The 14,442-nt window shown below is 51.0% G+C and overlaps 1 protein-coding gene across 7 annotated transcripts in view; it reads left to right on the top strand.

Annotated features, from left to right (window-relative positions):
- Positions 1-14,442, top strand: part of hmces (5-hydroxymethylcytosine binding, ES cell specific) — a 252,846-nt gene that overhangs the window by 228,114 nt on the left and 10,290 nt on the right. For all 7 annotated transcript variants that reach the window (XM_086002079.1, XM_086002081.1, XM_086002080.1 and 4 more), the window contains 4 exons: positions 81-224; positions 1,151-1,273; positions 9,589-9,737; positions 12,406-12,598. In XM_086002079.1, the coding sequence (XP_085858205.1) occupies positions 81-224; positions 1,151-1,273; positions 9,589-9,737; positions 12,406-12,598 (609 nt within the window). The remainder of the gene's footprint in view (positions 1-80; positions 225-1,150; positions 1,274-9,588; positions 9,738-12,405; positions 12,599-14,442) is intronic.

Genomic DNA, 14,442 nt, shown 5'->3' with positions numbered 1-14,442 from the left:
TCGGGGGCAGGAGCACGAGAATGCACTTAAGATGGAAAAGGTCATTTTATTTGGCCAACTGACTGTCTTTGTTTTGTCAGGATGCGGAGACTGCGGAGCCTATCCTAGCAGCCATGCGGTGGGGTCTGATTCCTTCCTGGTTTCGGGAGAATGACCCCAAGAAAATGCAGTACAGCACCAGCAACTGCCGCAGTGATGGGATGATGCAGAAGAAGTCATACAAGGTAAGATGCTCGCACAGCACACCCACGCTCTTCCTCCAACTCCATTATCATTGTATTAAGCGACTATCAGGATTACATAGAATGTACAGCACAGAAACAGGCCATTCGAGCCAACTGGTCCATGCCGGGGTTTATGCTCCACACAAGCCTCATCTTCTAACCCCATTGGCATATCCTTCTATTCCTTTTTCCCCTTGTGTTTATCCAGCTTCCCTTTAAATGCATCCATGCTATTCACCTCAACCACTCCCTGTGGTAGCGAGTTCCACATTGTCACCACCCTCTGGGTAAAGAAGAATAGTAGAAGGCAGATTAGATGGACCTTGGTCTTGTTTCATCTCGCTATTCTTCTGTTCCTATATAGTGCCTTTCAGGACAGCAGGATGTCCCAAAGCACTTCACAGCCAATAAAGTACTTTTGAAGTGTAGTCACTTGCACAGCAAGCTTCTTGAGGCTCATAGGAACAGGAGGAGGCCATTCAGCCCCTCGAGCCTGTTCTGCCATTCAATGAGATCATGGCTGATCTGCGACCTAACTCCATATTCCTACCTTTGGCCCGTATTCCTTAATACCTTTGGTTAACAAAAATCTTATCAATCTCAGATTTAAATTAACTAGCATCAATTGCTGTTTGCGGAAGAGAGTTCCAAACTTCTACCACCCTTTGCGTGTAGAAGTGTTTCCTAATTCCACTCCTGAAAGGCTACATATGACAAAAAGCTTCGACGTTCCTACTTTCCATAAAAATGCTTCGAATCCTTCAATAACTAACGCCCTCTGCATCATGACAGGGAGGGGAACTGACTCTTACATTTTAAATAAGATTACGACACGTTTGATTTAGAAACTTTAGAAACGTCTTCAGAATCAGGGCAGTCTGTATAAAAGGAAAAGGCTGTGATCAGCTTAGCGTGTTCTTCGACAGGATCCATTCATGAAAGGACAGCGCTGTGTTGTGTTGGCTGATGGATTCTTCGAGTGGCAGAGGCTAAAAAAGGAGAAGCAGCCATACTTCATCCACTTCCCACAGACCTGCGAGAAAGAGGAGGTAAGAGACTTGCATTTCTATAGCGCCTTTCATAACCTCAGGACATCCCACAAAGTGCTTTACAGCCAATGAAGTACTTTTGAAGTGCAGTCACTGTTGTAATGTAGGAAATGCAGCAGCCAATTTGCGCACAGCAAGCTCCCACAAACAGCAATGTGAAAATGACCAGATAATCTGTTGAAGTTGATTTGAGGGATAAATATTGGCCAGGACAATATCTGGGGAGAACTCCCCTGCTCTTCTTCGAAATAGTGCCACGGGATCTTTTACATCCTCGGAGGGCAGACGGGGTTTAACGTCTCATCCGATAGACGACACCTCCGACAGTGCAGCACTCCCTCAGTACTGCACTGGAGTGTCAGGTATGGCTAATTTGCTAAAGTCTCCAGAGTGGGGCTTAAACCCACAACCTTCTGACTACGTGGCTCAGTGGGCAGCACCCTCGCCTCTGAATCAGAAGGTTGTAGGTTCAACTCCCATTCCAGAGACTTGAGCTCAAAAAAAAAACCTAGGCTGACACTCGAGTGCAGCACTGAGGGAGCAGGGGGCATAGATTTAAAGTAATTGCTGGAAGGATTAAAGGGGAGTTGAGAACTTTTTTCACCCAGAGTTTGGTGGGGATCTGGAACTCGCTGCAATTAGATGGTGGGCAATAAATGCCGGCCTTGCCAGCGATGCCCACATCCTGTGAATGAATGAAAAAACCCACCAGCTGGTCACCATAGTGAGGGGAATGGTGGGTGTGGGAAAATCTGTTACATTGACCGATCACTCTTTTCAAGTTTTTCTCTAGATAACACTTCTGGCTTCCCAATGACTGAGTCAGTAAGTGTTTAATAATGCATCCTATGTGTTACCCTTTGAGATTGTGTTTATTTCAATAATATCGAAATAAATTGGCTGTTACTGAGTATTGTAGTGGATTAGCGCACGCCTTGCTGGACATAAAAGACCCCATGGCGATATTGGAAGAGGAGCAGGGGGGTTTATACGGTGGCGTAGTGGTTATGTCATTGGACTAATAATCCAGAGAACGCTGCAGTTCAGATCCCACCGTGTTTGAGAAATAAAAAATCTGGGATCGGTAAAAGTGACCATGAAGCTGTCAGATTGTCGTGAAAACCCAACCGGTTCACTGAGGTGCCTTTAGGGAAGGAAACCTGCCGTCCTCGCCCGGGTCTGGGCCTATATGTGACCCCAGCTTCTCGCCAATGTGGATGACTCTTAACTCCCCTCTGAAGCGGCCTAGCGAAGCCACTCAGTTGATCGGGGTGGGCAATAAATGCCGGCCTTGCCAGCGACGCCCACAACCCGAGAGTGATTTTTTTTTAATGTTGTCCCGGTTATCGTTCATTCCCCAAAACCATCAAAAGAACTGGTCGTTCATCTCTTTTGCTGGCTGTGGGATCTTGCTGTGCTCAAGTTGTCTGTCGCGGCTGAAGAACAGTGGCTATTTTTCAAGGCGTTGGCTGGGAAACGCTTTGGGACGTCTGGGGGCACGTGCTTTATTATTTATTGAATCCCACACAAGGACTTAAGCCCATTTGTGTAAGTGTGTAGCGCTGAGGGAGTGCTGCGTCGTCAGATGAGATGTTAAACCGAGGTCCTGCCCGCCTAATCAGGTGGATGCTAAAGCGGTAATGGAAAGCGATAGGGCTCATATCCTATATGGGTGAAATCGAAGGGCAGTTTTCATCTGAACCCTTTCTTGGGTGTCAGCCGTGTCTCAGTGGGCAGCACCCTCACCTCTGAGTCAGAAGGTTGTGGGTTAAAGTCCCACTCCAGAGACTTGAGCACAAAAATTGAGGCTGACACTCCAGTGCAGTGCTGAGGGAGTGCTGCACTGTCAGAGGAGCCATCTTTCAGATGAGACGTTGAACTGATCAGGTGGATGCTAAAGCGGTAATGGAACAGTGGTAGGGTTCATATCCTGGAAGGGTGCGATCGAAGGGGCATTTTTTTTTATCCGAACCATTTCTTGGGGCTGGAGTTTAAACCCAGGGTGAGATAAAATCTCCCTGACTCAGCCAAACTGTAGGGGTCTTATGAGATTGGGTGGAGGGGGTCCAAGTGATACCCAGTGAGGGAAATAGAACTAAAATTGGTTGTGTTTAAGGAGAGGGAACACCTTGACCTTTACCCTGCCTGACCTCATCGATCATTGTGACACGGGGGGGGGTTAGAAATACAATCCGTTCCCTACTCACCTCAGTGAACAGAAAACAAACCTCACCAAATCACGAGGAAGAATCGATCCTCGCCTGGTCTCTCTGATCCTGTCTTTTTATAAATGATTTAATTTTGCTGATTGCGTTCCCCGCAATCAGCTTTTACCTGAATCAGTTATTTTTTACTTGATTAAATTAGCCGAGTTCCGATGGTGATTGCTCCCACATCAGCATGTTTCCAAGAGGATAATCAGAGAGTCAGAGAGATCCGTGATTAGCTCAATGCGTTTAATTAGCCAGAGAGAGAGAGCACTTTCGAAAACAGTGAATCAAGATTGTTGCCTCTATTACCTGTCTATAAATCTGACTTGCATAGACAACACTGGAAATCTAACTTACAGGTTTAAAGTGATAGGCCTCCCCTACCACCCCCTCCGCCTCCCCTCAACGCGATGGCCTGTACAGTTCCCAGGCTGTGCAGAGTTAACTCATCCCAGCTGCATCAGTAGTTTAGAAAATGGCAATGGTCCCTGAGCTGGGGAAGAGAAAAATCAGCCATGGATTCTGCTCCTTTTTGCCATCCAATAATGGATTATTCAAGGACAGTCGGCATGGATTTGTTTAGGGAAGATTGTGTCTGACTAACTTGATTGAATTTTTTGAGGCGATAACAAGGAGGGTCGATGAGGGTAGCGCGTTTGATGTAGTCTACATGGATTTTAGCAAGGCTTTTGACAAGGTCCTACATGGCAGACTGGTCAGAAAAGTAAATGTCCATGGGATCCAAGGGAAAGTGACAAGTTGGATCCAGAATTGGCTCAGTGGCAGGAGGCAAAGGGTAATAGTCGACGGGTGTTTTTGTGCCTGGAAGACTGTTTCCAGCGGGGTTCCGCAGGGCTCAGTACTAAGTCCCTTGCTTCTTGTGGTATATATCAATGATTTAGACTTGAACGTAGGGGGTATGATTAAGAAGTTTGCAGATGATACAAAAATTGGCCGTGTGGTTGATAGTGAGGAAGAAAGCTGCAGACTGCAGGAAGATATCAATGGACTGGTCAGGTGGGCAGAAAAGTGGCAAATGGAATTCAATCCGGAGAAGTGTGAGGTAATGCATTTGGGGAGGGGCAACAAGGCAAGGGAATGCACATTAAATGGTAGGACACTGAGAAGTTTAGAGGATCAGAGGGACCTTGGAGTGCATGTCCATAGATCCCTGAATGTAGCAGGACAGGTGGTTAAGAAGGCATACGGGATACTTTCCTTTATTAGCCGAGGCAGGGAGGTTATGTTTGAACTGTATAAAACATTAGTTAGGCCACAGGTAGGGTGCTGTGTACAGTTCTGGTCAGCACATTATAGGAAAGATGTGATTGCACTAGAGGGGGTGCAGAAGAGATTTACGAGGATGTTGTCAGGAGTGGAGAATTTTACATAAGAACATAAACAGGAGCACGAGTCCCCTCGCGCCATTCAATAAAATCATCGTTGATCTACCTGAACTCCACTTTCCTGCACTATCCCCATATCCCTTGATTCCCTTAATATCCAAAATTTTAGCTATGAGAGAAGATTGGATGAGGCTGGGGTTGTTTCCTTTGGAGCAGAGGAGGCTGAGGGGAGACTTGATTGAGGTGTATAAAATTATGAGGGGCCAAGATAGAGTGGATAGGAAGGACCTATTTCCCTTAGCAGAGAGGTCAATAACCAGGGGGCAGAGATTTAAAGTAATTGGTCGAAGGATTAGAGGGGAGCTGAGGAGAACTTTTTCACCCAGAGGGTGGTGGGGGTCTGGAACTCACTGCCTGAAAGGGTGGGAGAGGCAGAAACCCTCATCACACTTAAAAAGTACTTGGATATGCACTTGAAGTGCCGTAACCTACAGGGCTACGGACCAAGAGCTGGAAAGTGGGATTAGGCTGGAGAGCTCTTTCTCGGCCGGCACAGACACGATGGGCCGAATGGCCTCCTTCTGTGCCGTAACTTTCTATGATTCTAATAACCGCCTCCTCTCTTGCTCGCTCTCTCTTAAATTGATGATGTCAGTCACAGAAGCCACAGGGATGGCGTGTGTGGGTAATGGGAAACCTGTCCCACAGACGCTGGAATGGGTGCAGTTGTGATGTGGTTAAAGTGCAGAGTAAGGGGAGAGTTACTCTGTTCGGCCCATGCTATACCCTGATCTACAAATACTTTATACTGACATTGGCTGGACAAGATCGCCTGTTCCTAATTTAAAGCGATATTCTCCTGGTGAAAGAGAAGAGGAAGAACCATCATTTAAAAAGTGCCTGTGCTGTTTCCTAGACGCAGTTCGTAGACAGCAGGTTACTCTGGAGTGCCGTCACGGTTGCAAATGCAGCAGCCATTTTGTGCAGAGCAAGATCCCACACGCTGCACTTAACTGCAAACCCCTGCCTGCCTTGTTATTTTTCCTGTTGATTTGCCAAGTCACTCACTGGCAAATTACAAAGTATCTACAGCACAGAAACAGGCCATTCGGCCCAACTGGTCCGTGCCGGTGTTTCTGCTCCACACCAGCCTCCTTCCACCCCTCTTCATCTCACCCGATCAACATATCCTTCTGTTCCTTTCCAGAGTTGACAATTCAGCGATTTTTGTCGCTAGATTTCATGACTTTTCATTTCATCTAACGACTTTTTCTGCCGTCTTTCGTAATTCTTCACACATAATATAATCAATTTTAAAAGAAAAATAAATATACTGAATAAAACATATTACATTAATTTACTCCAATTGTTTCAAGTTTGCATGTGTGTATCTTACATGTCAAACGCTGCCCCTCAGGATATCTCAGTCTGGGGCCGGGGGGGAGGGGCGTAGTCTGGGGCCGGGGGGAGGGGCGTAGCCTGGGGCCGGGGGGAGGGGCGTAGTCTGGGGCCGGGGGGAGGGGCGTAGTCTGGGGCCGGGGGGGAGGGGCGTAGTCTGGGGCCGGGGGGGAGGGGCTCGGTCTGGGGCCGGGGTGAGGGGCTCGGCCAGGGGGAGGGGCACGGTCTCGGTCTGGGGGCGGGGGGAGGGGCTCGGTCTGGGGCCGGGGGGAGGGGCTCAGGCTCAGTCTGGGGCCGGGGGGAGGGGCTCAGGCTCGGTCTGGGGCCGGGGGGAGGGGCTCAGTCTCGGTCTGGGGCCGGGGGGAGGGGCTCAGTCTCGGTCTGGGGCCGGGGGGAGGGGCTCAGTCTCGGTCTGGGGCCGGGGGGAGGGGCTCAGTCTCGGTCTGGGGCCGGGGGGAGGGGCTCAGTCTCGGTCTGGGGCCGGGGGGAGGGGCTCAGTCTCGGTCTGGGGCCGGGGGGAGGGGCTCAGTCTCGGTCTGGGGCCGGGGGGAGGGGCTCAGTCTCGGTCTGGGGCCGGGGGGAGGGGCTCGGTCTGGGGCCGGGGGGAGGGGCTCGGTCTGGGGCCGGGGGGAGGGGCTCGGTCTGGGGCCGGGGGGAGGGGCTCGGTCTCGGGCCGGGGGGAGGGGCTCGGTCTCGGCCGGGGGAGGGGCTCGGTCTGGGGCCGGGGGGAGGGGCTCGGTCTGGGGCCGGGGGGAGGGGCTCGGCCTCGGTCTGGGGCCGGGGGGAGGGGCTCGGGCCGGGGGGAGGGGCTCGGTCTCGGTCTGGGGCCGGGGGGAGGGGCTCGGTCTCGGTCTGGGGCCGGGGGGAGGGGCTCGGTCTGGGGCCGGGGGGAGGGGCTCGGTCTGGGGCCGGGGGGAGGGGCTCGGTCTCGGTCTGGGGCCGGGGGGAGGGGCTCGGTCTGGGGCCGGGGGGAGGGGCTCGGTCCGGGGCCGGGGGGAGGGGCTCGGTCCGGGGCCGGGGGGAGGGGCTGGGGCTCGGTCCGGGGCCGGGGGGAGGGGCTGGGGCTCGGTCCGGGGCCGGGGGGAGGGGCTGGGGCTCGGTCCGGGGCCGGGGGGGAGGGGCTGGGTCTCGGTCCGGGGCCGGGGGGAGGGGCTGGGTCTCGGTCCGGGGCCGGGGGGAGGGGCTGGGTCTGGGGCCGGGGGGAGGGGCTGGGTCTCGGTCTGGGGCCGAGGGGAGGGGCTGGGTCTCGGTCTGGGGCCGGGGGCAGGGGCTGGGTCTCGGTTTGGGGCCGGGGGGAGGGGCTCGGTCTGGGGCCGGGGGGAGGGGCTGGTTCTCGGTCTGGGGCCGGGGGGAGGGGCTCGGTCTCGGTCTGGGGCCGGGGGGAGGGGCTGGGTCTCGGTCTGGGGCCGGGGGGAGGGGCTCGGTCTCGGTCTGGGGCCGGGGGGAGGGGCTGGGTCTCGGTCTGGGGCCGGGGGGAGGGGCTGGGTCTCGGTCTGGGGCCGGGGGGAGGGGCTGGGTCTCGGTCTGGGGCCGGGGGGAGGGGCTGGGTCTCGGTCTGGGGCCGGGGGGAGGGGCTGGGGCCGGGGGGAGGGGCTCGGTCTGGGGCCGGGGGGAGGGGCTCAGTCTCGGTTTCAGACTCACCGGGAATTTGCATTTCCCGCCAAGCCACGACCAAATCAGCAAAAACAACTTGAGAAATAACAACAGAAAGTCCTGGAAAAACCCAGCAGGCCGGGCAGCATCCGTGGAGAGAGAAACAGAGTCAACGTTTCAGGTCGATGACCTTTCGTCAGATTTTGGCGCCAACTCGCGAATGGCAATTTGTTTTTATATTATGATGAAAAACCACTTCACATTTCTGTCAGTTTTCACACGAGGAAATCTTTTTCAAACGTCTCATCCTTTCTTCATAATTATTTTTGCGACGTTCCGTTAGTTTATTTTTTAATTTTGCTTTTCTCAGCTTTGCCGGCTTGTTTGTTTTTTTTGTCGCTATAACCTCGCGAGATTTCGTTCGCGCTGCGACGACCCACGTGCTGCCCTTCCCCCTTTTTAATGGCAACCCTCCGCCTAACGTGGCGACGTAATAGCTCAGTCTCGCCGGTGGCGTTGGAGCGAGGGCAGGAGCGCAGTGTTTTGTTTTTAAAGGCATTGTCCTCCCATCCCGATCCAATAGGAGCAGCACTCGAGTGCGCGCGCTGCAATAGGCGCCAGGCGGAGGGGCGGTTCGCGCTGTCTATAAAAGTGTTGGTAAGTATTTTAAATAATGTAGCAGCGATTCAAATATTTTTTACTCTATTTACTAATATGAACTTGGCTGTTCACTGTCAAAATTCCAATTTATTTTATTTTGTTGGTAAAAGTTTTGTGTACTCTAGTGTTACTGTTAGTGATTCTAGTTGTTTATATGTCTAATTTAATTGTAATTATTTGTAAGGTGGAGAGCATTAAACTAATTGTTGATTAGTAGCATTAGGAAGAAAAGTGTGAATGGAAGGAGTAGTCTTTTGGAGTAATTTTTATCCTTTTCTATTTCCACCCACATTTTTAACGATATTTCCTTTGAGTCTAGCGACTTTTGAGGGTAGATCTAGCGACATTTACAAATTTGAGTTGGCAACTCTGTTCCCTTCTCCCCCATGTACTTATCGAGCTTCCCCTTAAATGCATCTATACTATTCGCCTCAACCACTCCCTGTGGTAGCGAGTCCCACATTCTCACCACTCTCTGGGTAAAGAAGTTTCTCCTGAACTCCCTATTGGATTTATTAGTGACTGTCTTATATTTATGGCCCCTGGTTCTGGTCTCCCCCACAAGTGGAAACATCTTCTCTACGTGTACCCTGTCAAACCCTTTCATAACCTTAAAGACCTCTATCAGGTCACCCCTCTGTCTTCTCTTTGCTAGAGAAAAGAGCCCCAGCCTGTTCAATCTTTCCTGATGGGTATAACCGCTCAGTTCTGGTATCATTCTAGTAAATCTTTCTTGCACCTTCTCTGGTGCTTCTATATCCTTTTTTATAATATGGCGACCAGAACTGTACACAGTCCTCCGAGTGCGGTCTAACCAAGGTTCGATACAAGTTTAACAGAACTTCTCTGCTTTTCAATGCTTTTGGTCATCTGCCCTAATTTCTCCTTATGTGGCTCGGTGTCACATTTTGTTTGAGTACACTCCTGTGAAGCACCTTGGGACGTTTTACTATATTAAAGGCGCTATATAAATGCAAGCTGCTGTTGCAGTCATTAACCTGCGTTGCTACTTTCTGTGATTTGTGTATCTGGATCCCGCTGCTCCTCTACCCCATTTAGGCACTTATTTTCCCAGGAGTAAATTAACCGCTGTTTATTGATGGTTCAGACAGATGGTGAGGAGTGGAAGGGCCGACGTCTGCTGACCATGGCGGGGCTCTTCGACTGCTGGAGACCTCCTGGTGGAGGGGAGGCACTCTACACTTACACCGTCATCACGGTGGACGCTTCCAAAGCCATGGACTGGATACACGACAGGTGCGTAAAGGAGAGGAACTGCTTTTGTTAAGCTCAAACCTAAAACGATAAAAGATTTTCGGGGCGGGTGGGGGACGATTCACCGTGCCTGTGCTGGAGCTAGCTGCCCAAGCAGAGCTAATTTGAGACCCTCTTACCCCAACTGTAACCTCAGCCCAGACTAGATAACTCTGCACCGACCAGGAACTAGACCCGAGACCACCTGGTCTGTATGGCTTAGTCCTGCACCAGTGCCTTTACATGTATATTAATCTCTCATATACAGGTTGAGCATCCAGAATTCGGACTCCGGGACGATTGGTGGCAGGGGTCCGGAATCCGTAAAATGTTCCGAAATCCAGACACCCTGAGGGAGGCTTACCAAAAACCGGAACCTGGGCCCAGGCATTTCCGGACTTCGGACATCAGAAACACGTTCCGAAGTCTGGAAAAACCCGAAAACTGGCTCGGCCTCGGTCCCGAGGTTGCCGGATTCGGGACGTTCTACCTGCGCTGATAATTATCTTATATACTACTCCCTCTCTACAATCTCAATTCATCAGAAACCCCTTCTAGGCTCAATAGTTCAAAAGAAAATCTCAAAACTTGGCAACATTTAAAAATTACATTTGAGGTACGAAGACTGGAGATAACGTCACATAACTTTCAAATTTAGCAACAGACTGATGGTCATCTTTTGGATGAGACGTTAAACCGAGGCCTCGTCTGCTCGCTCAGGTGGACATAAAAGATCCCACGGCGCTATTTCGAAGAAGAGCAGGGGAGTTCTCCCCGGTGTCCTGGATAATATTTATCCCTCAATCAACATCACTAAAAAAACAGATTTTAAAATTTTATTTATTTGTTCTTGGGATGTGGGCGACGCTGGCAAGGCCAGCATTTATTCTCCATCCCTAATGGCCCTTGAGAAGGTGGTGGTGAGCCGCCGCCTTGACGTCCTTGTGGTGAAGGTACTCCCACAGTGCTGACTCTGTCATAGCGGTTTGATAAACTGAGTGTCTCGCTAGGCTATTTCAGAGGGCAGTTAAGAGTCAACCACATTGCTGTGGGACTGGAGTCACATATAGGCCAGACCAGGTAAGGACGGCAGATTTCCTTCCCGAAAGGATATTAGTGAACCAGTTGGGTTTTCCCCGACAATCCGTTGCTGATGCTAGCTTTTTAATTCCAAATTTATATAATTAACTGAATTTAATTTCCCCAGCTGCCATGGTGGGATTTGAACTCATGTCTCCGGATCATTAGTCCAGGCCTCTGGATTACTAGCCCAGTGACACGACCACTACGCTACCATACCCTACCTATTATCCGCTCATTATCACGTTGCTGTTTGTGGGAGCTTGCTGTGCATAAATTGGCTGCCACGTTTCCTACATTACAACAGTGACTCCACTTCAAAAGTACTTGATGGGTTGTAAAAGTGCTTTGGGACGTCCTAAGGTTGTGAAAGACGCCATAGAAATGCAAGTTCTTTCTTTGACCTCCTGTAGAATTGGTAGTTTGGGATCTGGAGCACAGGCGTAATGTTTAGCTGTTGACTTGGCTCATCCCTTTAAGGGGCACACGGCTCAAAGTGACTGCCTGGAAAGTGGTCTAATTAGGACCATTTCTCGAGACTCACTCTCTTGTTATCTCGCTCACGTTTCAAGGTTACCTCCAGGTCAGGCAAACCAGGAGCAAATAACTGGCTTTCTTCTTGTAAGATTGATTTATACTCTGTTGGTGTTTTATTCAAAAAGTGCTCAACACTTTTACTGACTGGGAGACTTGCTCTCCAGTATTACTGAGGTGGCAAGAATGCCATCGATGGCGAGAGTGTCGTCAGTATCGCTCCTCAGCCCCTTTAGATTGCCGGAAGGTTCAGGGAAGTTCTAATCTCCCTGGGCCAAATAGTTTCCCAATAAATTAATAGTCATGATTCAGATGATTACATTGTAGATCAATCTTTGACCTGGTCGATATCTGGATTGTACCACATCAGACCACTTTCCTTCTGAAGGCTCTGTCAAAAGTAGCTTTGCCCGGGTGGTCGTTCTTCATGTGTGAGCCTAGACGCCCAGTGTCATTAGGCTATTTGACCACGGGGGAGGGGATGCAATGTGGCCAAGTGTACTTCTAGTCAGCATTCCCAGAAAATCAAGACTGGAAACCCTGGCTGATCCCTCATCCCTCCCCCCAATCTATCAAAGCCCAGATGTAATGCCTCTGTTGTTGTCAAGGTCAGCCAGTGGGGATCAAATCTGGACTCATGGCCCCACTGGGCTTCGCCCTTATCGACTGAGTCATCAGGAAGCTCCAGGTTTTGCTTTTGTGCTTTCCCCAGTTCCTTTGTCCCACCATTGGCGGCCGTGCCTTCAGCTGCCTGGGCCCCAAGCTCTGGAATTCCCTCCCTAAACCCTCTCCGCCTCTCTCTCCTTTTAAGACGCTCCTTAAAACCCACCTCTTTGACCAAGCTTTTGTTCACCTTGTCCTAATATTTCCTTCTTGGGCTCGGTGTCAAATTTTACTTCCTTAAAGGCACTGTCTAAATGCAAGTTGTTGTTGCTGTTGTTGTTGAAGAGTCTGCCTCCCTTATAGCCAGGGTCAGTGGGAAACAATGCGTGAGCTTGATACTCGGTCTGGAGCAGGCGAGGTTTCAACTGTTGGGTCTCTCTCTCTCTCCTCGTAGGATGCCGGCTATTCTGGACGGCGAGGATGCGGTGCGGATGTGGCTGGATTACGGTAAGGTGCCATATGAGGAGGCCGTTAAATTGATCCACCCGACAGAATGTATTGCTCTCCACCCAGTCTCCACCGTGGTCAACAACGCCAGGAATGACCTCCTCGAGTGCATCAAACCCATAGAGCTGGGAGTTAAAGAGGTGAGGGCTTTTTAAAACAAAGAAATCAAAGTTAAAATAAATGACCGCTAGCAAAAGCGGAGACGATATGTTTGTAATCCATGCCTCAACCTCTAGACTTGACTATTCTAACGCACTCCTGGCTGGCCTCCCTCCCTAAACTTGAGGTCATCCAAAACCCGGCTGCCCGTGTCCTAACTCGCACCAAGTCCCGTTCACCCATCAGCTCTGTGCTCGCTGACCTACATTGGCTCCCGATCCAGCAACACCTCGATTTTAAAATTCTCATCCTTGTTTTCCAATCCCTCCATGGCCCCACCCCCCCCCCCCCCCCCCATCTCTGTAATCTCCTTCAGCCCCACAACCCCCGAGATATCTGCGCTCCTCCAATTCAGGCCTCTTGAGCATCCCTGATTATAATCGCTCCACCATTGGTGGCTGTGCCTTCTGTTGCCCGGGCCCTAAGCTCTGGAATTCCCTCCCTAAACTACTCCGTCTCTCTACCTCTCCTCCTTTAAGACGCTCCTTAAAATCTACCTCTCTGACCAAGCTTTTGGTCACCTGCCCTAATATCTCCTTATGTGGATTGGTGTCAAATTTTGTTTGATAATCGCTCCTGTGAAGTTCCTTGCGATGTTTTACTACATTAAAGGTGCTATATAAATGTACGGTGATGTCGCTGTTGTAATCTTAATTTTGGAGTGCCTTCTTTCCCTGTGCCCTCCCTCTTCTCCTAAATGTGTTGCCTCCTACCTAAGGCACAGGCCCACGGGCAACGGCCGCTCTCTACATTGCCCATAGTGCAGCCTATTCAACTGTAGACTGCATCACAGCGGAGTCCAATCCCGTCCTCACCTGACACCCTGCTTTTTTTTATTCCCCCTGCTTCACACCACGGGTGCTGAGGCCAATTGCAATGAGCCCCTCCTCCTCCCCACCCCCCACAACACCTGACAGATCCCCTGACTCGGCACAGAGTGGATCGATCCTGGGATCTTCCTGGTCCTGATGGCTCAGTATCACATTGGGAGGGGACACGTTGCCCATATTTTGTCGAATGTTTGTGCCAGCCACAAATGTCCATTGGGCAGTGGTGCCCAGCAAAGGGTTCCCTCCCCAGCACCCGTATCCACGAAAGAATGCCATCTCAGCTCATTGATTTAAGTGGAATATTAGACGGGTGACTCAAGGGCGTGGAGTGAGTTAGACGCTGGCCTTCGATCGCTGGGTTCAAATCAAGAAAAATCCTCGACTGACTGGACGGAAGCCTCGCTTGTGTCTTGTGTGAAATGAGTTTGTCACCCCCGGCCCAGTTCCTAGTGGGCAGAGGCCTAGATTAGCAGTGGCCCTCAGAGGGGGAATGGCAGAGCAGGGGTGTCGTTCTGAGGTTGAGACGCACAGCTTGGGTGGAGTAGAGGCAGCTTTCCTTTGCAGCTAACCTCTCTGAAGCCACTGTTTTGTATTCCTCCCAGACCTTGTTCTGTAGGGTCTGGCGTGGGAAGGGTCCCGCACGGTGAGGTGGGGGGCGGCGCTGGTTGGAGGTGCCTCACATCTCACACAAAACCTCTAAAGGTGACAAACGGAAGAGTATTTCCTCAGATCAATCAAGCCCAGGTCGCAGAGGTGAAAGGGACGATTGTGGTGTTACCCCAGTGCTGCTCGATTGGGACTCCCACGAGTCTGTGTCTGTTACAACCATACAGCGGGAGACATTCGGCCCATCGTGTCTGTGCCGGCCGACAAAGAGCTATCCAGAGTAATCCCACTTTCCAGCTCTTGGTCTGTAGCCCTGTAGGTTACGACATTTCCAAGTGCATATCCAAGTACTTTTCAAATGTGATGAGGGTTTCTGCCTCTACCACCCT

This window comes from Somniosus microcephalus, chromosome 11, assembly GCF_052327205.1.
Source record: "Somniosus microcephalus isolate GS21.2 chromosome 11, FLI_Smic_1.0, whole genome shotgun sequence".
Taxonomy (NCBI): domain Eukaryota; kingdom Metazoa; phylum Chordata; class Chondrichthyes; order Squaliformes; family Somniosidae; genus Somniosus; species Somniosus microcephalus.
Note: the sequence above shows the minus strand (reverse complement) of the source record. Positions and strands in the feature narration are given on the sequence as shown.